We start from the raw sequence: 23,944 nt of genomic DNA on the forward strand, positions 1-23,944 counted from the left end.
GCAAATGTTGTCATTATAGAATTCATTTTAAAACGTAGTCTCTATAGAAGACTTTTTAAATTTTTCCTTTTGAAAAGTGGTGTTTATACAAAGAATGTGTTCTTTTTACCAGACCTTCTATATAAAAGAATTTTGAAAGGCATTTCCTAGAGAACTAGTTTCAAAAGTCAGTTCTTTATAAGACCTTTTTCAAGACGTTCTCTATAGGAAACCTTCAAAACGTCTACTCTATAGAACAATTTTAAAGGTTCTTTTTGGAAAACTTCTGTATAGAAATTCGTTTAAAAGGTCTGCTCTTCCATAGAAACCGCTTAGAAAAGACGTTTTCCAAGGCCTTCTCTATAGAAAACCTCTCAAATTTCTTCTGCACAGAATACCTTTAAAAGTGCTTTTGCAAAAACTTCTCCATAAAAGTTCTTTCAAAAAGACCTTCTCCTCAATAGAAAACATTTTGCAACATCTTCTCAATAGAAACAATGTTTTCTCTAAAGGTCTATCCTACGTCTTGTAAATTGCCTTCTCCATAGAAGACCACTTAAAAGGTATTCTGCATAGAAAATTGGTTTATAAAACTTTTTCCCTAGAACCCCTCGCGAAAGATCTTCCCCACAAAAGTCCTTCTGAAAGCTCTTTCACAAAAATGAAGACGCCCACCATTGAGGTCCTTTCAAAAGGTGTTCTCTGAAGGCAACATTTTGGAAGGTACACAGGAGACACTATGAATAATATACTCCATTGACGACATTGTAAACTGCCTTCTCCATAAAAAACCACTTAAAAGGCCTTCTTTATAGAAAACTATTTTATATGACTTTTTTCGAAGAGTCATCTGCACAGAAGACCTTCTAAAATTTGTTTTCTTATAAAGACTTTCTTAATGTTCTTCTTTTTAGAGAACTCTCCGAACATTTCCTCAATAGATTATCTTTAAAGACCTTATAGATTATCTTTAAAGATCTTTTCTATGGAAGACATTATGAGAGATTTCGTTCAGACAATCCCTGCTGAAACTTTTTCTCCGTAGAAGACTTTCTAAATAATTTTCTCTGTAGAAGACCGTCTGAAATGAATTCTCTGTTTAAGACTTTCTAATGGGTTCTTTCTCTGGAAAAATCCCTAAGAGTTCCCCATGAAAGGAGACCTTCTGAAGCAACACCTCTATAGAAGATTTTCTGAAATGTCTTCATTTTTGAGAACCTTCTGGTAAATCTTCTCAATTTTTCTTAGAAGAACATCACAAATGTATTTTCTATGGAAGATCTTCTGAAAATTCGTCTCTATAAAAGACTTTCTGAAAACTCTTCTTATGGAGAAACGTATGAAAATCTTCTCTCTCCTCCGCTCTCTTACTCTCTATCTCTCTCTCTGTCTCTCCTAAATATTTTCTCTACGAATATCTTTAAAAAATCTTCTCTGTAGGAAACCTTCTAAATGCTATTTTCTATGAAAGATAGTCTGAAATTTCTTCTCCATAGAAGACTTTTTGAAAGACTTTCCGAAATGTCTTTTCTATAGAAGACACTCTAAAAAATCTTCTTAATAGAGGACCTTCTGAAAGTCTTTTCTCTCTCTCTCTCTCCACGAACTTTCTCTTAGAAATATCTTCTCAATAAAACTTTCCGAAAAGGTCTGAAATTTCTACTCCATAGAAGACTTCTAGAAGACCTTCTTAAAAATATATTCTCTACAGAAAACTCCCTGAAATTTTCTGAAAAGATACTTTCTGTGGAAGATCTTCTGAGGACACCTATTAAAGGTCTTTCCTGTAGAAGAATTCCCGAAACTCTTCTTTATAGACAACCCTCTGCGGTTTTCTCAATTGATGATTCGGGAAAGGTTAATCTCTATAAAAGATATTTTAAAATGTGAATATCATTTCAAATGATAAGTATTTTAAATAAAAGGTCTTTTCTATGGAAGAATTTCGATAAGTCTTCCTTACAGAGAACCATCTGAAATATTTCTCAATATATAAGCTGGGAAAAGCTATTCTTTATAGAAGATTTTTAAAAAAGTAGATTCCATTTCAAATGGGTTCTCCATAGAAATGGGTAGAAATGGGATTTTCCTGAAAGTATTTTTCATTAAAGTCATACTGAGATATGATCTCCACAGAAAATCCATCAATAGAAAACTTGTTAAAAGGTATGCCTAAAATAAACCCTTTTGAAAAAAACTCCTCCTTTTGAGGTGTTATTTTTCTATCGAAAAACTTTAAACAGGTCATTCGCATAAAAGACTTTGAAAGCACCTTTCCAGATAAGCCAATATCAAAAGATATTCATCTCAAAAAATTTTTGAAAAGTCTCCTCTTCGGAAGGCCTTTGGAAATATCTTCTTTATGGAAGTCTCTTCACATAAGAACTTTGGAACGGTCTTCTCGATTGAGGCTTTTGAAAGAACTTTTCCATAGAAAACATTTTTAAGCATAGAAGACCTCTAAAAATTTAGCACGTATTAAACAGTATATTTTCTGTGGAAGTTTTTTTTTAATGCCTGTCCATAAAAAGCTTTTTCAGGGCTGTCCCCCTAGACATTTTTTTCAATGGCCTTCTTAATGTATGTACTTTTATTAGCCTTCATGGAAGATATTCTAAAAGGTTTTCTCCACAGCGGATCTTTTTTTCTAAGTAAACTCTTATGAGAACTTCTGATCATTTTCATAGATGAATTTATGATGGCCTATTTAGATTTTTTTCTATGGAAAACCTTTCCCCCACCCCAATGTCTAATCCTTCAACAAACATTCCTTTACACACACACACACTCACTCGAACTTATTATGAATGTATATCTCATATTTATATCTCACTAAATATGTTATGTTTATGACAACTATGATGAATATTGAACAATCTCAAAGAGAGATGATGCCCACACACACACACCAACACACACACGCACACAAGGATCTCAAAACTAACAACCAAGCAATAAGAAAGAAGATTTAAAAGATTTTGACATTGTTTAACTTGAAAAAGATGCTATCTTAACAAAAGAATTTCAAAATGGAAAAGGACACTGACACAACATTGATGATAAAATGCTTGTGAAGATATCCTCTGCCAAGGATAAAGACTCCTTAAACAAACATTTGATGTTATCCTTCGTTGCCAGAAATAAAGTCAAAATCTAAATAATTTAAAAAAGGATATTAGCTAGATAACTGTATTAAATGATTAACTTAAAGACTTTATTAGCTTCTTCATCTTCCACTTCTGTGCGACAAAACAAACAACTAATCATGATAGGGCCGTGGGGTGAAAGGACACTTTTTGCAGATTCTTCAAGATTTGACATGAAAACTTATTTTGAAATTATGGCCATTGGCAGTTTTTGAGATTGACCACAAAGTTTTTGCAGCTTTAAGGCTAGAGAAAATTAGCTTCTGAAAATATGGCAAAAAATTGTGTGACCTTCTGTGGATACCTTCAGGCAAGTAATTTCCTAAAGAAGGGAATTTTGTGTGTGTGACTCTTAAATAAATTTAGGGCTTAATTGTTGTTCCCGTGGCGGAGTGAGGGATTCAATTACAACTGAGGCGAGAAATGGGCTCCTTCGTGCCGGAAAATTAAATTTTATTTTAATAATAATTCAATTTCGTATATTTTACTATTCATTGATATTTTACTACTCTACCACCCTCACTCTAGCTATTTTCCAATTTTTTTTTGTTCTACATTATCCAGACACTTAACGTCATCGTTGTCCTTGAAACCACGCTATGAGTTGGCTTCTGGCTGGCTGACAGTTTGCCTGCCAGCCTGCTGCCATCGTTTAAGAATTGTTTTTTTTATTTACCACGACATTTGTGTATTTCTGTCTGGCTACAAATAGCTGGATGGATGAATGGTTGGCTGACTCCCTGGCTCCCTGCTGCCTGGCTGACAGCATGCCTGGGACTGGGAAAGACAGGAGAAAATCTCTACAAATAATTCAGCTAAACGCACAAAATTGTCTTGTTAAAACACTGAAAATGGCTAAATTATAAAGCTTTCAATTCAACAGCGATGAGGTGTTGTTATTCCGAAGGGAAATCACACAGAAGCCACACTAAGGTGTAGAAAAATCAGTTTTTTGTTTTTTTTTTTTTGGGGGGGGGGGAAGAGAAGGGAGGTTGCTTTCGGAAAAACCTCTTAACGTCTTGAAAGCCACAATGACAACGGGTGACAGTCGAGGAAGTGAAATCGAGCGGAATGGGATGCTAAAAAATGCCATAATTTAATTTGTAAATTTATTTAAAAATAAATTTTAAATAGAAAAGCTTTTAAAATCTATTTTTATTCGACATTAAATTGCTTGGCAATTTCGTCACACAGAGTATTTAAAATGTATTTTTATTATTATTTTAAAATAAATTAGTTTCCCCTACCTTTCGGGATCTGAAAGCAAATGATGTCACATAGGCAAAGTGAATGGCTGAATGTAAAATTTTGAAATTTTGCCTTTGAGGAAGCTTTATGTTTTTGTTAGATTTATCTCGATTTTTTGAAAATTCATATTGAAAGGTATAATATAGAGTATTGTCAATCTTGTTGATAATCCAGAACACCAGTTCCTAAACGTATGATTGATTTCACAAATTTCATATCAATCATACGCCGATCATCAAAACAACCGCAGTCCACGGAACTAGATAAGAAACAAGTTTCATGGAGTGAAACGATATTGTCAATTTTTGCACCTGACCTAGCAGTGATCCTAATAATTGCACCAGTGCTAGGTTAGGTACGAAATATATTTTTATACCCTCCACCATACATAGTATGGAGGGTATATTAAGTTCGTCATTCCGTTTGTAACTCATCGAAATAATCATTTTAGTCCCAACAAAGTATATATATTCTTGATCAGCGTAAAATTCTAAGACGATTTAGCCATGTCCGTCCGTCTGTCCATCTGTTGTAATCACGCTACAGTCTAAACTAATTAAGATAGGAAGCTAAAAATCCCTATTTTGTCTGCAGGCAGGTCAAGTTCGAAGATGGGCTATATCGGTCCACGATATCGTATAGCCCCCATATAACGATACCCTCCGATATTCGGTATTTTGATGATTTTAGCCACATTTTTCAACGGAATTGTCTGATAATCCACACAAGGAGTTCCTTGTTGGTAATTTATACCTCAGAAGATAATTATTTATATAGGTCCACGATATCGTATAGCCCCCATACAACGGTACCCCCGATATTCGGAATTTTGATGATTTTAGCCATATTTTCCTATGGTATTGTCTGAAAATCCACACAAGGAGTTCTTTGTGAGCACTTTAACCCCTGAAAGGTAATTGTCTTTATAGGTCCACAATATCGTATATCCCCCCATAAAACACCTTCCGATATTAGATATTTTAAAAATTTTAACAGAATCTTTAATGGATTTTATTTTTTTGGAAATATTCTAATTCGTTCCAAATGGTGGAGGGTATTCAAAGTTCGGCCCGGCCGAACTTACTGCTTTTTTACTTGTTTAATTTTTTTGTGGCGAAAGTTTCTGAAGTAGAGGACCGATATCACCCAACTCGATCTCAGTTTAATAATATTACGATGTACCAAGTTTGGATCAAATGGGATACTCCCTTCGAGAGTTATCGTGCGCACCAGCCAGCAGACAGACAGACGGACGGACACCGCTAGATCAACTCGAAATGCCCCGAAACGGATTTGGTCCAAAGATACCTAGGGTCTTAAACCGTTTATTCAATGAGAAACGTTTAATCGAACTAGTTCGACACAACTCTAGTTAAAGAGGTCACAAAGTCTGCCATCTGTTCGAGAACAAACTTGTAGTAGCTTGTGTTCCGGTCTGGTTAGGAGTTGGTAATTTTAAAGTTATATTCACTTCTAGACCTTGAATAGCAGTTGGTGTATGCTTCCTTGTGAGAGAATTGCGTTGGAGCCGTGAGAAAAATTCGGCCTGGCCTGGAAACGAAATATACTTTAGGGGTACAGAAAGTACTGAAACGGTACGAAAAGTACCTTTTAACGCGTTGTTACTACCATTTTTCTGCGAGCGATATATTTAATGTAGAATTACAAACAGAAGTAAACAGGATCAGACGATTTCGTCAACATATGTATATATTTTGACTTCTGTTATGATTATTCAAATTATTGACCCTCTATGGCGTAGGTTCCGAAGGAATGGGCCAATATTGTCCATTTCGCAGCGGACCTAAATAAATATGATATAAATGTTGTGACGTGGCTGATTTGGACATCATCGACTACTTCCTCCACCTTAAATGAGATATGTTCAAATTTTAGAAAATGTTAAAATGTGCGAGAGTTTCCAGATATAGTCGACCGAAATATTCCATTTTCATACTTCATCTACTAGAGATAAAAATATTGATATGGACAAAATTACAAGAAAATCGAACATTTGTATCCAATTTTATGCGAAATCATAAATATAACATTCATCTCAGTTTTCAGGTTGAGCGAAATACAGGATGAGATAAAAAAATGCAACAAAGTCAAACGGATTAATTTTTATTTTTTTTTTTTTAAATTTTATTAATTTGAAGCAAAAATATCGAAAATAACATTAAATTTTAGAATAAGTTAAGATTTGTTCGAATTGGTCACCTTTGACACGAATTATGACATTCAAAAGGGCCAAAATTATGATCTTCAAACACACGCTGCCCGAATGTTGCTCTGCGGTATTTTGGCCCATTCTCGGCGAAGCGCTTGCTTAGGGTGATCGACACGTTGGTATATTTTAGTGTCAACTTTACTTTCCAAAATACTCCAGACACAATAGTCCAACGGATTAGTATCCGCAGATTTTGGTGGCCATAGTGCGCTGGAAATGAAGCTAGGAACCTCATTTTGTAAGCATTCTTGGGTGACGCGTGCTGAGTCTTGTTGGAACATCCAAGGTTTGCGGCCAAAATGCTTGCGAGCCCAAGTCTTATATACACCCCCCAGAATATTTTCGGGATAATATTCGATATTTATTCTGATGCCACGGTCGATAAATACGAGAGGAGAGCGACCATCGGCTTTTATGGCGGCCCACACCATCAACATGGCCGGCGCTTGAGTTCTGGTGGCGAACCGAAGGTGCACATTTTCAGCTGACCTCTTTGGCAAGTAAACACGATATTTTTGTTTGTTTACAAACTGCTGGACAACAAATGTTTTCTCTTCGGAAAAAAACAAATTCGGAATTTCGGCCAAGCGAAGCAACTCTTTAGCTCTTTTAAGTCTATTTTCCCTCTGTTGCGGTGTTAAGTTCTTGCACTTTTTGAAATTTCAATGGCTTTACCCCGACCTAATTTTTCAATATTTGCCGAATGTAATATTGCGAAATGTTCAGCTCATGAGCCGTTTTTCGGCCACTGCGACGCGGGTGGTTTCGATCAAGTCGTTTCTTTACTTTTCGAACCATTTCTGCTAATGTTGCTGTTTTTTTCCGTCCACTTCCTTGACGTCGGGCTACACTAGTACCAGTATTACGGTAACGAACGATGGTACGAGTCACAAAAATTGATTCACATTTAAATTCTGGACTGCTCTAACAATAGCCACTTCTGGTTTTCCGGCCAAATATAAAGAAATCACACTATCACGCTTGAAATCCATCACGAATAACTTTTTTTCTGAAAAATTCTCACCAAAATGCTTTTGTACGCTTGTAAAGAATATAATGAGCTGTCACTGAAATAATTTTAACAGCTGTCGGACGAGTGGCTTAGAAATAACACCAGTCTAAAGTTGGTTGCATATTTTTCGTCTCACCCTATAAAGGGTGTCTTTTTAGTAAAAAATAACATACAAATTTTAATTTTAATCAATTTTTTTATTCGAAAGATCAATAAGTAACATTAACATTTGAAAATGATTTCGGGAATATGGGCAACGCGGCTGTTCTTGACGAACTTCATTCTGGACGTCCAATTTTTGGCCACTTTTTCGAGCACTGCTGGCCGTATGTCACTCGAAATCAACTTATCGCCAAATTTTGATTTCAATAAGTCGATGGTTGCGTTCGCCGTATGGCACGTAGCGCCATCCTGTTGAAACCACATATCCCCCGGATCAATGTTTAAGCAAAAAATCATTGATCATGGTGCGGTAACGATCTCCATTGTCCGTAACGCGAGCTCCGGCCTCATTTTTGAAGAAATAAGTCCGATTTTGCCACCAGCGTGAAAACTGCACCATACGGTGCAATTTTCTGGATGTAGTGGACTCTGTAGGGTCTCTTGTGGATTGGTCCCACACCATATGCGGCAATTTTGCATATTAACAAACCCGTTAAGCCAAAAATGCGCCTCATCGCTGAACATAATTTTGCGATAAAACAACGGGTCATTTGCCAACTGCTCTAGATCCTGATTTTCAATGTAAATATAGAAAATTTCGTAGCGTTGTTCAAGCGTGAGTCTATTCATGATTATTTGTCAGAGTATACTGAAACAAATAAAAAAAGTTTTAATTTTTTGTGTTACTTTTTACAATTTAAAGTTCTATCTGGCTTAAAAATGTGACAATGGTATGCCAATATATATAATTTCTAGATATTAATATCTTCCCATTCGAGCTCATATCAGTTTGTTAGGCTTCATATGAAACTTGTCTCGGATAGTTCAACAATTTCATGTTGTTGAACTTTCGTTGTCCTGGCAGTTGGGAAAGTGGGTCCTCTTTAAGAGTCATAAAGCTTGAAGGCCAATGGCAGTCCAGGAGCCTCCTTTTAATACCCTCCCCCCATTGTATGGATCATATATATTATGTTTGTCTTTCCGTTTGTAACATCTCGATATATACATTTTAGACCCCACAAAGTATACATATTCTTTATCAGCATTAAATTCTATCCGTCCGTCCATCTGTGAAAATTACTCTAAAATTGAAGTAGGTTGATAAAAGTGTATGGTATTGAAAATGGGATATATATATATAGGTCCACGTTTAGTTATAGCCCCTAAATATCGTTTTTTTTTTTCTTTGATTTTAGCTACATTATTCTTCGAAATTGTTTCAAACTTCGTATTTGCACTTCGTAATGACGCCAAAATACTGGTAGCTCGGTTTATTCGGTATTTTAAAGATTTTAGGTGAATCTTGAGCGGATTTTTTTTTTTTATTTTAAAATTTATTTATTTATTTATTTATTTATTTATTTATTTATTTATTTATTTATTTATTTATTTATTTATTTATTTATTTATTTATTTATTTTTTTTTTTTTGTGGAGACTTCCATATTTTCCGAATGGTAGAGGGTATTCGAAGTTTTTTTAACTAGTTCTTAGAATTTTTTTTTGTACCTTGCACAGAAATTGACACACAAATTCTTCTCTGCGCTTTTGCCCTCACGCGTATTTTTATTGAAGAAAATGTGAAGTTGCAATACTTGTTAAAATATGTTTTTTCATATAAAAGACCTGTAAAAATAACTTTTATAGTTACAAACAAGTAAGCAAAGGCTACAGTCGAGCGGGGTCGACCGTTGAATACCCTACAACACTGTAATAAGTGATACAGTTTATATAGGCGAGATACTCGAATGAATTCCTCAAGATATTGTGACAAATAATAAAAGAAAACCATCAGGTTTCGTTCTATAATTTTCGAATAATAACAACTTAAGCTAATTTGCTCATTTCCAATTTATTGGTAGATGTTGCACGTACATGGTCTTCCTAGATCTGGAACCAATATTTCCCAAAGACCTATAATTTCTTAGAAGTGGCAAAAGATTAACATATATTATTGGTTTTTGACTGAAACGCATCTATATGAGATACAGCCATTTGACTATATTCGTTAACGAAATAGTCAGAAGTGCGTCTTTCCTGTATTTTTGAATTCTTCAAAAAGTCACTGGAATGGACATTTTCGTATTTTGTCTACAAAAGTTGGCAAACTCCTTCACACATTGAATATTTTTGGATGGCCATCCAAAACTGCTTGGCTTTTGCAATGTCCGGTAACCCCCATTCAAATGTGCGTGAGGATTGGGCGATAATTACGACCTGCCGACAATTTTGCAGTTTTTTGGTCCATTTCAACCCCTAAATATATGGCGATCATCTCCAAAAAGAGTAGGCTTCTATTCTGACCCTTATCTTATCCCCATGCAAAATTTCGTAAGAATCGAGCCATAAATGCGATCTGTATATGATATCCTGATATCCTAACTACTTAGTTTTGTTAGCTGTAGAAATATTACCAAATGTTTAATTCAAAATGAAAATATGCCAAAAATATGACAAAATTGAAAAAATATGAGAAAATTTTACAAAATCAATATTTTCATCTTTAGAGAGATATTTTTATGCGATTTTTTTAGACGTTTTTTCTTTCCTGCCAAGAGGCCATTCTGAATTAATGAGAACTGTCGAAATCAGTTCAGCCGTTCTCGACATATAAGAGATCTTTCAAGCATATCTTCTTTGATAAATATATATATCGCACATATTTTGCTATATATCCGATTTGTTGGATGTTAACATCAATGTAAAGGTCAGAAGTAACCTTGTCATGGCTTTGTGATTTCGCCGGGATTTAAAATATTCGCGGTTTATTGAAAAATTTTGAATTTTTTCAGCACAAAATATATGGTCTATTTTACCCGCTAAATATTATCCGATGACCACCCAAATTGGTAGGCTTCTTCCCCGTCCTAAACTCTAGCTACATGCGAAATTCCGCGTCGATTGGTCTATAATTGCGACCTGTATAGCTACTGCAAAATCCGACATTTTTTCAGAATTTGGTCCATTTCAACCCCTAAACATTTGGCGATCATCTCGAAAAGAAATAGGGTTCTATTCTGGCCCAACCCCGACCTCCATTCCAAATTTCGTGAAGATCGGGACATAATTGCGACCTGTAGAGTGATTACAAATTAACATGGACAGACGGACAGACGGACAGACGGACGGACGGACATACATAGCTAGATCGACTCAGCTCGGCGAGCTAGGATGATCCATATATACTTTCCTATGTGGGAAACCAATATTTCGTGGTGTTACATAATTTTTGGCCCAATCAAACTTATAATACCCCCAACACATAGTGTTGTAGGGTATAAAAATATATATTCCCACACAGAAAAGCTACTTAAAAATGTATCATGACAAGTAGCAACATGAAGGTAGAAAGAAAAAACTAATGCCACTGCAGGCAATGAGCGTTTAGACACGTTTATTGCTACAGAAACGGCGCAAAGCACAGGCAAAAAAAAAAGTAGAACAAATGCACACAACTTATGCACTTGATGACATTTCAAGGTATTGCATTTAACATGAGCACAGCTCAACACAAACACACACACACACTCACTCACACTCTCTCACACATTCACATACATCCATCCATAATAAACAATTTATTGTCAACATATTTGCAATGCCATTGGCAGGATTTCCAGTTTAAAAGATCCTTATGCTATCATGGGTAAGGTATGGGATATATGTGTGTGTGTGCATGAGTATAAGTAGATATGTTGCAAATAATTGACAACTTTATTTCGTATTACTGCCAACGGAGTGGCAACTGGCATCGCACTTTTTTCCTTTCCTTGTCTTCTGCTTGCTGTTGCATTTAAAGTGAAGTACAATTGTTTTATGGCGGTAAGAAGCTCAAGATGATTAACATTTTGCAATGAATTGAAATTGTAAAAAAATACTCCTGGCAATCAATTGCAATGCATTTCACTTGAATCTTGTCATAAATTCCCGTTTTTTTTTTCTCAATATCATTGGTAATTACTATTATTATTTAAGCTTGCGTGAGTCGTTATTTAATTAAAATAATCGGATATGCCATAAAACAGATACGGTGTGTGTGTATGTATGTGACGTATGATGAATATTAATTGGGAATGGGTATTAATATCAATCATACGCTGTGGTGGGGGATGGATGAGATTAAATGTTAATTTATAGGTTGATAGTTCAGCTGCGAAAAGTGGACGACTGAGTAAATTAAGTGCATCAAAGAAACAATGAGTATTTGCTCTACGAAAGCTCTCAACATTCTAGTTCTCAAAGGTTGGAATTTTAAAGAGCATATAGGTGAGAGCATGGTACAATAAAAAGCTAAGGTAGATGATTATAATTTTTTTCTAAGTGTGCCCGACTTCTGCCAACTTTGTGTATGTATTTGTTGTTTTGAAAAATATAAACAAAATATTTTCAAAATCAATGATTGGAAGAAACTTAAATTGCGGGGCGCGCATTAATAATATTAACGAGATTTACCATGGAATTGAGTGATTGAACATTTAGGATCATGTTTTTGAGAGAATGTCCAGGCATTTCATTCATCTTTCGCGTTATTTGACTCATTTTAGAAATGAACAAAAAATATGAAATAAATGAAAAAAACTTGTTGCCTACAATTTTGAATAATTCTGACAGGAAGCGGACATAGCCTCAGGGCTGTATTTCTGCAGTTTTACATAGCTGTTCTACCTCATTATTGTACCATAGGTGAGAGTACATAAATTACTTTTTTTGACTCGTTTAAATCATCGGCTGCCTTCTTCGTAAAAGAACAAATGAGGGTCAAAACCGAGCTAAGTTAACCTAAAATTCCTTTTTTTACGAGGACTTAAGACAGTCAAAAAATCCTTTTATGTACTCTCATCGTAAAAGCTATCATTAAGTGCCGTAACCCAGGAATGATTTAATAACAGTTTTGTTGCCAATTTCCTAAAAGATAGAAAATATGAGAGTCAATTTTCATAGACGGCCGTTGGAATCTTTTTTAGATTTTCGCCTATCGAGAAGTTCAAGACGTCATATACTTGTATGAAACATAGAAAAAGTATAGAACGTCGTAAATTGCGAAAATATTGTAATATCCCATAAAATACATCCCAAGCATGTTGAAACCCCTCTGTGATCATAATAATGACAGTTTCTAAGCTTTCTAAATTTCCTAGCAGTTCCATTAGATAGCCTAAATCTGAGACTGGACTGGCTACATTTTTGGAAAATGGGTCATTTGGGTCCAAGTTTTCGTATGGCCCCCCATATAACGGAACCTCTCAATATAAGGCATTTTGATGATTTTTGCAACATTACAGACCGGAATGTCTTCAAAATTTTTCAAAAAATATTCATCATTTGGTATATCTCTCATATTGTGGTGCCTCCGTACTTTAAAGGTTAAAGTGGCATTTTAAAGCCCGAGTAGAATCCACAAATGCAGATATATGCAGCTGAAATCAATTTTATTTCATTGGTTAGGGGTGGGCCATAATCTATCATCTTCACAACAGATTTTGTGTTTTAATAGAAATACTGCGATGTGTAAAATTTGAATAAAATCGGATGCTAACGTCGCATTTATGAGGGTATTAGTTATACAAAATTTTGACCAGTTTTGGGGAGGTACCAAAAGAAATGACCCAATATATCCCATCTTCATAACATATCTTTTGTAAGTTGAATTATTAGAATATGTGAAGTATAGAATGTATTGGATGTTTTTTTCGAATTGCACGAGCTTCATGGTTATTCAAAATTTTGACCCGCTGTGTGAGGGAGACACCAGAAAAAGTGGACCCATACATTCCATCTCCAGAACTTGCTTTAATAGAAATAATGGGATGTGTAAAATATGAAGAGAGAACGATGCTTATTTCGCATTTTATGAGAGATATAATTATTAAAAATTTTGTCCCGTTGTGGGAGGGGCACCCGAAGGAGTAGCTTGACATATTCCACTATCACACCTAACTATGAGTTAACAGAAATATTGGGATGTGCCAAGTTTGAAAATAATCGGATGCTCGTTTCGCGTTTTTGTTAGCTGAGATAGTTATTCGAAATGTTCTCCCTTTTGTTGGGGAGGTACCAGAAGGAGTGGATCGATATTGTCCATCTTAACACCAGACCTTGGGCTAATATAAATATTAGGATGTGTGAAATTTGAAGATAATCGGACTCTTACATCACATTTTATGAGAGTTGTAATTATGCAAAAATGTTGGCCATTTGTGGGGGAGGTACTTGATGGAGTGTACCGATATTGTCCATTTTCACACCTGACTAAGCACTGACGCAAATATTGGCATTTGCTAAGTTGGAGCAAAATCGGATTATCCTTTCTCTTTCTGTGCAAAAAAATATATTTTTTAAAAATGTCGGCCTTTTGGGAGGGAGGTACCAGAAAGAGTGGACCAATATTGTTCATCTCCAAACTCGATCTAACTTTGACAATAAGAATACGATGTACCAAGTTTGAGACAAATCGGATGAGTTATAGTGTGCAACAGACAGCCAGCCAGACAGGCAGATGGACGGACGACCATCTCAAGATCCAATCTAAATATCCTTAAACGGGCCTAAAACGGGTATTTTAATGAGGCACGTATAAAATGATATAAACCCTGGCTACACGTATAAAATGATATAAACCCTGGCTAAGGGTATAAAGAAGCTCCTACCTGGACGATTTTTATACCCTACACCACATAGTGGTAAGGGCATTATGTCTTTGTGCATTTGTTTGTAACATGGAGAAGGAAACGAGATAGACCCATAGTTACTTTTGAGAACCTTCATAGAATCACTTTCTGAGTCGATTTATGCATGTCAGTCCGTCTGTCCGTCCGTCCGTCCGTCTGTCCATGTATTCTTGTGAACAAAATGCAGGTCGCATTTATTATCCGATTGAGATGAAATTCTCCAAACAATATTTTTTTGGCCCAAGGACGAACCCTATTGAAAGTGGTGAGAATCGGATCAAATTTAGATATAGCTCCCATACATATCTTCATCCGATTTCGGGTTAAATGTGCACCAAATGTCCACTATCAATCCAAATTACCTGAATTTGGGCACACCCAACCGAGTTCGGCCTAGAAGCAAGTATATCAAATTTGGAGAAAATCGGTTCAGATATAGCTATAGCTCCCATATATATCTTTCATCCGATTTTATCTTTAAGTCCCTCACATTCCTACTATGCACTCCACAACCGTGATATTTGGTACCAGGTATTAGATAGAGCACAGAAATAGCTGTTTTAAATTTTATCGAAATCGGTTCAGATTTGGATATAGCTCCCATATATATCTTCATCCGATTTCGGGTTAATTGACCACCAAATGGCCAATATCAGCCCAAATGGCCCGAATTTTGGCACATGTGACCGAGATTAGCCTTAAAGCAAATACAACAAATTTGGAGAAAATCGGTTCAGAAACAGCTATAGCTCCCATATATATGTTTTATCCGATTTGGTGTTTAAGCCTCTCACATTCGTTATATGCACTCCACAAGAATGATATTTGGTACCAGATATAAGATACAGCCCAGAAATAGCTGTTTGGAATTTTATCGAAATCGGTTCAGATTTGGATATAGCTCCCATATATATCTTCATCCGATTTCGGGTTAATTGTGCACCAAATGGCCGATATAAGTCCAAATGGACTGAATTGTAGTACATCTGACCAAATTCAGCCTAGAAGCAAGTTATCAAATTTAGTGAAAATCGGTTCAGATATAGATATAGCAACCATATATATGTTTCATCCGATTTAGTGTTTTAGTCCCTTACATTATGCACTCCACAACCGTGATATTTGGTACCAGGTATTAGATGGAGCACAGGAATGGCTGTTTTAAATTATATCGACATCGGTTCAGATTTGGATATTGCTCCCATATATATCTTCATCCGATTTCGGGTTAAATGTGCACTAAATGGCCAATATCAGCCCAAATCACCTGAATTTTCGTACATAATACCGAATTCAGTCTAGAAGCTAATACGTCAAATTTGGAGAAACCCGGTTCAGAGATAGCTATAGTTCGTAAAATGCACTATAGAATTAGATAGATTTTGATTTTGTACCAAATATCTCATAGAGCTCTGAAATGCACTGTATAAACCTTTTTACGAGAGCTCTACTAAATATGCATAGTGGTATAGGGTATCATATAGTCGGCCCCGCCCGACTTTTAAGCTTTCCTTACTGGTTTTAAATGGTAATTATTACAAAGGACACCATCCTCAAAAATTCTATACAAAAAATAACTTCTATTTTAAAAAACAAATCATTTCTAAATGTTTTATGGGTAAAATAACTTTTGCAGGTCTTCTGTAAATGAAAACCCTTTGGTAGGTTCACTGTTAAAGAAATGCCTTGTACCGGCCCAGCTATAAATAAAACCAGCAAAGAAAGTCTTAAAGTCGGGCGGGGTCGACTTTATGATACCCTACACCACTTTGCTAATTTAGTAGAGCTGCGCATAACAATTAAAAGTTTCTATGGGTGAATTCAATCATACACGCTATGATTAAAATTATAATTTAAAGTTCAAAGGACTAAATATGCCGAAGCATTGGTTTCTTTTAAATTCGGACTTGTATTGTCCATTTGGTGCACAATTAATTTGAAATCGAATAAAGATATATATGGAAGCTATATCCAAATCGGAACCGATCTTGATAAAATTTGCCAAAGATATTTCTGAGCTGTATTTCATATATTTCCCTGAATATCGTTGTTACGGAGTGCATATTACGGCTGTGGGTAACAAATATAACAAATCGGATGAACTGTATATATGGGAGCTATAGCTATATCTGAACCGATCTTCACCAAATTTGGCTGTCTAGCTTCTAGACTCAATTCGGTCGTAAGTGCAAATTTCATCCCATTTGGACAATTATTATATGTTTGGTACACAATAAAAGGTAAATCGGACGAAGTTATATGTGGAAGTTATGTCCAAATCTGAACCGATCTCGATAAAGTTTTGCAAATGTATTTCTGAACTGTATTTGATATATTTCCCCAAATATTGTTGTTGCATATTACGGCTGCGGAGGACAAAAATAACAAATCGGATGAACAATATATATTGGAGCTATAGCTATATCTGAACCGATTTCTGAACCAAATTTGGCATTCTTATTTTCAGGCCTAATTTGTTTGTATGTGCAAAATTCCATACTATTCGGGCTGATATTACACGTTTGGGGCACAATAAAAGGCAAATCGGACGGAAATATATATGCGAGCTATATCTAAATTTTGACCGATTATGTCCAATTTCAATAAGGTTCGTCCTTGGGCCAAACAAATGATTTGTGCAAAATTTCATCTGGATAGGGCAATAAATGCGAACTGTACTTTGTTTACAAAAATACATGGACAGACGGACGGACAGCGGACGGACATGCATAAATCAACTCAGAATGTAATTCTATGCAGATCATCGAAAGGAACTATGGGTCTATCTCGTTTCCTTTTTTCCTGTTACAAACAAATGCACTAAGACATAATACCCTGGCCACCTTGTGGCGTAGGGTATAATTAAATTAAAATTACAAATAAATTTTGCCTGTCTTCTACCGGCAGAAGAATTTGTTTTGGTGTCCAATAAAAATAAGGCCTTTTGTTGTGCTTTCAACAGGTCATCAATGGATAGAAGATCTTCTTAGGATATTCAACTGAATTTTTAGCAGTTATTTTAATATATAAGTTATTATAACATAAGATGTCTACATGCCTTCTAGAAGTGAAATAAAATATGAATAAATTCATATACAAATTTAATATTCTTGAAACGCCCTTATTTTTTTATTTTTTATTTTATTTTTTTTTGGTTTCAAAGTAAAGATCTTCTTTATTTCATAGAAAGACACAAAAATGTATTCCAAATTTCAACGCATACTTATCAAGTACATTAAAACATCTGAAAGTGTCTGTCAACTTAATTAATTTGTATACATATCATTAAAAGATACTTAAAATCATGTCACAGAAATCCATTTATTAAATTTGAATATCACTGGTTTTGAAACTTCATATACACTGATACGTAAATTCACACACACATACATATGTAGTACATAGACTTAACCTTGATAAAAAAAAGCTCTAGACGAGACCAGACCATCAACAACGAACGACACCAGCTGTGATTAACGATAAACAAATATTTACCTTTTATCATGAACTGGGATTCATGTTCTTTATGTTTTATATCTATGGCTGTCTGTGTGTGTGTGTTTGTGTTTTTCAGTAGTGTCTGCATTTCAGCACACACACACACACATAGACATACACATGTACTATAACTACTATGTGATTTTAATTAATTTTCATATATATTTTTCTCTCTCTTTCTCTCCCTCTCTTCCTCTCTTCTCATTCACAGAGTACGTGTGGAATACTATGTTAATGAAAACACATTTAAAGAAAGACTGCAACTCTACTTCATTAAGAATCAGAGATCAAGTAAGTATCACAATGGCAAGTGGCAAGTGCCAATCACTAATCATATTATATTTAATTCAAGTGGATTATTTTCGAAAATGAATGATTTGAATTCGGAATGGTTTCATGTTATGGAATATGGGAAAAAATTATGAAAATAGAAAAAATATGAAAATTGTATTTCAATAAATAAATTAGAATATTCATTAGTTCTTGATTTAGTTAAGTGACATGTGCGTTTTTTGCCATGCATTGATGTGAAACGAAAGCGTGTGTACTAATTAAGGGACATCATAAAAGAATATGGAAGTATAGAGATAGAGAGTTATCCAGTGGCAAGATGTCAAAATATAAGGAAGATTTGTTAATCAATGCATAACCTTAATTCAAGCGAACATAACAGGGTGAGCTAAAAAAACTGTAAAAAACTGCCACCTTAGTGTAAAGGAAACATTAGAACCTATTGTGTCCCACAAATACCAATTTTTAGACATATTCGTGGAAAAATGTCGCAAAAATCACCAAAGGTACCGCTATATGGGTCTATACAAAAAACGTGAACCTATACATACAATATTTCGGCAACGGAGCTAGCACCCATAAGGACAAAAAATACCAATTCTTAGATAAATCCGCGAAGAAATGTGGCAAAAATCATCAAAATACCGAATATCTGGAGGTATATGGGAGATATACCAAAACGTGGACCTATACATACAATATTTCGGCAACTCAGCTAGAACCCATAAGGATACAAAAATACAAATTTTTAGACAAATCCGCGATGAAATGTGGCAAAAATCATCAAAATACCGAATATCTAGAGGTACCGTTATATGGGAGCTACATCAAATGGTGGACCTTTACATGCAATGTTTCGCCACATGAACTAAGACCCATTTTGACCTACAAATACCAATTTTTAGACAAATCAGTGAAAAAATGTGGCAAAAACTATCAAAATACCGAATATCGAGAGGTACCGTTATATGGGGGCTATACCAAATCGTGGACCCATACATGCAATGTTTTGCCACCGAAGCTAGAACCCATTATGACTAACAAATACCAATTTTTAGACAAATCCGTTACAAAAAAGTGGAAAAACCCTTAAAATAACGATTATCTGGAGGTACTGTTATATGGGAGCTATACCAAATAGTGGAGCTTTACATGCAATGTTTTGCCACTGGAGCTAGATCCCATTATGACCAACAAATACCAATTTTCAGACAAATCCGTGAAAAAATGTGTCAAAAATCATCAAAATACCCCATATCGGGAGGTACCCTTACATGAGGGCTATACCAAATCGCGGACCTATGCATACAATGTTTTGCCACCGAAGCTAGAACCCATTATGACCAACAAATACCAAATTTTAGACAAATCCGCTAAGAAATGTAGCAAAAATCATCAAAATACCGAACATCTGGAGGTACCGTTATATGGGAGCTATACCAAATCGTGGACCTTTACATGAAATGTTTTGCTACCGGAGCTAGAACCCATAAAACACAAAAATACCAATTTTTTAGACAAATTCGCGAAGAAATGTGGCAAAGATCATCAAAATACCGAATATCTGGAGGTACCGTTTTATAGGAGCTATACCAAAACGTGGACCTATACACACAATGTTTTGCCACCGAAGCTAGATCCCATTATGACCTACAAATACCAATTTTTAGGCCAATCCGCGAAGAAATGTGGCAAAAATCATCAAAATGCCGAATATCTGGAGGTACCTGTATATGGGAGCTATACCAAAACGTGGATCTATACATACAATATTTCGGCAACGGAGGTAGAACCCATAAGGACACAAAAATACCAATTTTTAGACAAAGCCGTGAAGAAATGTGGCAAAAATCATCAAAATACCGAATATCTGGAGGTACCGTTATATGGGGGCTATACGTAATAGTGGAGCTATACATGTAATGTTTTGCCACCGAAGCTAGACACCACTATGACCAACAAATACCAATTTTTAGCCAAATCCGTGAAAAAATGTGGCAAAAATCATCAAAATACCGGATATCGGAAGGTACCGTTATATGGAGGCTATACCAAAGCGTGGACCTATACATACAATGTTTCGGCGCACGAACTAGGACCCATTATGATCTACAAATACCAATTTTTAGACAAATCCACGGAGAAGTGTGGCAAAAATCATCAAAATACCGAATATCTGAATACAATGATTCGCCATCGCAGCCAGAACCCATTATGACCAACAAATACCAATTTTTTAGACAAATCCGTGAAAAAATGTGGCAAAAATCATCAAAATGTCGAACTTCGGAAGGTCCGTTATATGGGGACTATACCAAAACGTGGACGGATATATCTCATTTTCAATACCAACCATCCTATACACAATACAAAATTATTCTGCTAAATTTTGACGCTCTACGTCAAGTAATGTGGGCTGTTTCGTGATTTCAGTATTTTGGCCTATTCCCGACTTGAGGTGATCGACACTTTGATATTTTTTAGTGCCAACCTTGCTTTCCAAAATACTCCAGACACAATAGTCCAACGGATTGGTATCCGGAGATTTTGGTGGCCATTGTGCGCTGGAAATGAAGCGAGGAACCTCGGTGTGTAACCATTCTTGGGTGGCACGTGTTGAGTGCGATTGTGCTGAGTACTGTTGGAATGTCCAAGATCTGCGGCCAAAATGTTTGCGTGTCCAAGGCTTCAGAATATTTTCGCGTTAATATTCTGTATTTATTCTGATGCCACGATCAATTAATACGAGCGGAGAGCGACCAACGGCTGTTATGGCGGCCCACACCATCACCATGGCCGGCACTTGAGTTCTAGTGGCCAACCGAAGGTGTACATTTTCACCTGACCTCTTTGGCAAGTAAACACGATCATTTTGTTTGTTTACAAACTGCTGGACAACGAATGGTTTCTCATCGGAGAAAACCAAATTCGGCAGCTCACCACTTTCGGCCAAGCGGAGCAACTCTTTACCTCTTTTGAGTCTATTTTCTTTCTGTTGCGGCGTAAGTTCTTGCACTTTTTGAAGTTTCAATGGCTTTACCCCAAGCTCATTTTTCAATATTTGCCGAATGGAATATTGCGATATGTTCAGCTCAGGAGGCCACATTTTTCGGCCACTGCGATGCGGGATTCAATCAAGTCGCTTCTTTGCTTTTCGAACCATTTCTGCTGATGTTGCTGTTTTCTTTCGTCCACTTCCTTGACCGGGCTATGTTGCCAATATCACGGTAATGAGCGATGTTACGAAACACAAAAGATTTATTCACATTTAAATGCTGGAGTGATCTAACGATAGTCACTTTTGGTTTTTCAGCCAAATATGAAGAAATCACACTATCACGCTTGAATTCTGGTGGTCATTACGAATAACTTTTTTTCTGAAAAATTCTCAACAAAAAGTTTTTGTACGCTTGTAAACAATATGATGAGCTGTCACTGGAATAATTTTAACAGCTGTCGGATGAGTAGCTTAGAAATGACAGCAGTTTGAAGTTGGTTGCAATGTTTTCATCTTACCCTGTATATCATCACATGTTGAAAACAGAAAACATAGCCATATTATAGCCACATTATTAAAATGAGTGTTTCTGTTTTTAACCTGTGATGATATAATCTTCCCTCGAATCGAAGGTATCCACTGATTTAAAATTTCTTCATTTCCTCAAGAACCATCATTTAACAAGCGGAAAAGGTTTAGTTTTCGAGACGAACTCTTCATATCCTTTACCATGAGAAAAAATTTAAAACCTTTTAAATTCTAGATTCTAGTTAAAATCTTCCTTCATTTAGAAGACTTCAAATTTAGAAGATAGAAGAAACGGTCCGATCTCTACCATCTTTATAACAGATTTTGTATTGATGAAGCTATTAAGATGTACCAAATCAGAATATAATCGCATGTTAATTTCGCATATTTATAAGCTTTGTGGATTTTCAAAATTTTGACCCTTTGTGAGGGGAGGTACCAGAAGGAGTAAACCGATACATCCCATCTTTACAGCAGATCTTGTGTTAGTAGAAATAATTGGATGTGTGAAATATGAAGAGAACTGGATGCTTGTTTCGGATTTTATAATCGTTTTGGTTATTCAAAATTTCGACCCTTTCTGGGGAAGGTACCAGAAGTAGTGATTCGATCTCTATAATCTTTATAACAGATCTTGTGTTGATGGAAACATTGAGATGTGAAAAGTCTGAGTGTAATCGGATGTTAATTTCGTGTTTTCTGAGCTTTATGGATATTCAAAATTTTGAGCCTTTGTGGGGGAGGTACGAGAAGGAGTAGACTGATATATTCCATCTTCACACTAGACCTTGGGTTAATAAAAATGTTGTGATGTGTGTCATTAGAAGACAATTGGACTCTTACATCACATTTTATAAGAGTTATAATTATTCAAAATTTTGACCCTTTGTGTGGGAGGTTCTTGACGGAGTGGACCAATATTGTCCATATTCGCACTTGACCTATCACGAACGCAAATATTAGGACTCCCAAAGATGGGGCTGAATCGTATTATTCTTTATCTTTCTATGCAGTAAATTATTTCCTTTGAAAATATTGGCATTTTGTGAGGCAGGTATCAGAGTGAGTGGACGGATATTGCCCATCTCCGAGCTCGATCTAAGTTTTACAATAATATTACGATGTACCAAGTTTGGGCCAAATGGGATACACCCTTTGGGAGTTATTGTGTGCACCAGCCAGACAGACAGATCGACTCTCAATGCCCTGAAAATGATTGGGTCCAAAGAGACTTAGGGTCTAAAACCGTTATTTCGATGAAGCACTTTTTGGTTGTATCTCTCGCTACATGGCTGAGGATATAAAAACAAGAAAACAAAACGACAACGGAAACGTCTTATTATTCGAAAGCTTTTCTGAAGACTCCTTCTTCATAGCCATATGGGTAGAGGGTGTATATACAGGGTGAGATGAAAAAACTGCAACCAACTCCAGACTTCTGTCATTTCTAAGACACTCGTCCGACAGCTGTTAAAATTATGCCAGTGACAGCTCATTATATTGTTTACAAACGTATAAAAGTATTTTGGTGAGAATTTTCCAGAAAAAAAGTTATTCGTGATGGCCACCAGCGTGATAGTGTGATTTCTTTATATTTGAATGGAAAGCCACAAGTGGCTATCGTTAGAGCACTCCAGCATTTAAATGTGAATAAATCTTCTGTGTCTCGTATCATCTCTCGTGACCGTTACCGTGATACTGGTAGCGAAGCCCGACGTCAAGGAAGTGGACGGAAGAAAGTAGAAACATCAGCTGAACTAGTTCGAAAAGTAAAGAAGCGACTTGATCGAAATCCGTGTCGCAGTGGCCGAAAACTGGCTCGTGAGCTGAACATATCGCAATATTCCATTCGACAAATATTGAAAAATGAGCTCGGGGTAAAGCCATTGTAATTCCAAAAAGTACAAGAACTTATTCCGCAACAGAAACCAAATAGACTCAAAAGAGCTAAAGAGTTGCTTCGCTTGGCCAAAAGTGGTGAACTGCCGAATTTGGTTTTCTCCGATGAGAAAACATTCGTTGTCCAGCAGTTTGTAAACAAACAAAATGATCGTGTTTGCTCGCCAAAGAGGTCAGCTGAAAATGTGCATCTTCGGTTGCCGCCAGAACTCAAGCGCCGGCCATGGTGATGATGTGGGCCGCCATAACAGCCGATGGTCGCTCTCTGCTCTTATTCAGAATAAAT

General features: G+C 36.0%; 1 protein-coding gene across 1 annotated transcript in view; it reads left to right on the plus strand.

The window, feature by feature from the left end:
• The window catches only part of LOC101895809 (potassium channel subfamily T member 2), a 241,293-nt gene that overhangs the window by 127,237 nt on the left and 90,112 nt on the right, over nucleotides 1-23,944 (plus strand). Inside the window, exon 3 of the mRNA XM_059131141.1 lies at nucleotides 18,154-18,233. Coding sequence (XP_058987124.1) covers nucleotides 18,154-18,233 — 80 coding nt within the window. The remainder of the gene's footprint in view (nucleotides 1-18,153; nucleotides 18,234-23,944) is intronic.

The sequence above is a fragment of the Musca domestica genome, unplaced genomic scaffold (genome assembly GCF_030504385.1).
Source record: "Musca domestica strain aabys unplaced genomic scaffold, Musca_domestica.polishedcontigs.V.1.1 8, whole genome shotgun sequence".
Lineage (NCBI taxonomy): Eukaryota > Metazoa > Arthropoda > Insecta > Diptera > Muscidae > Musca > Musca domestica.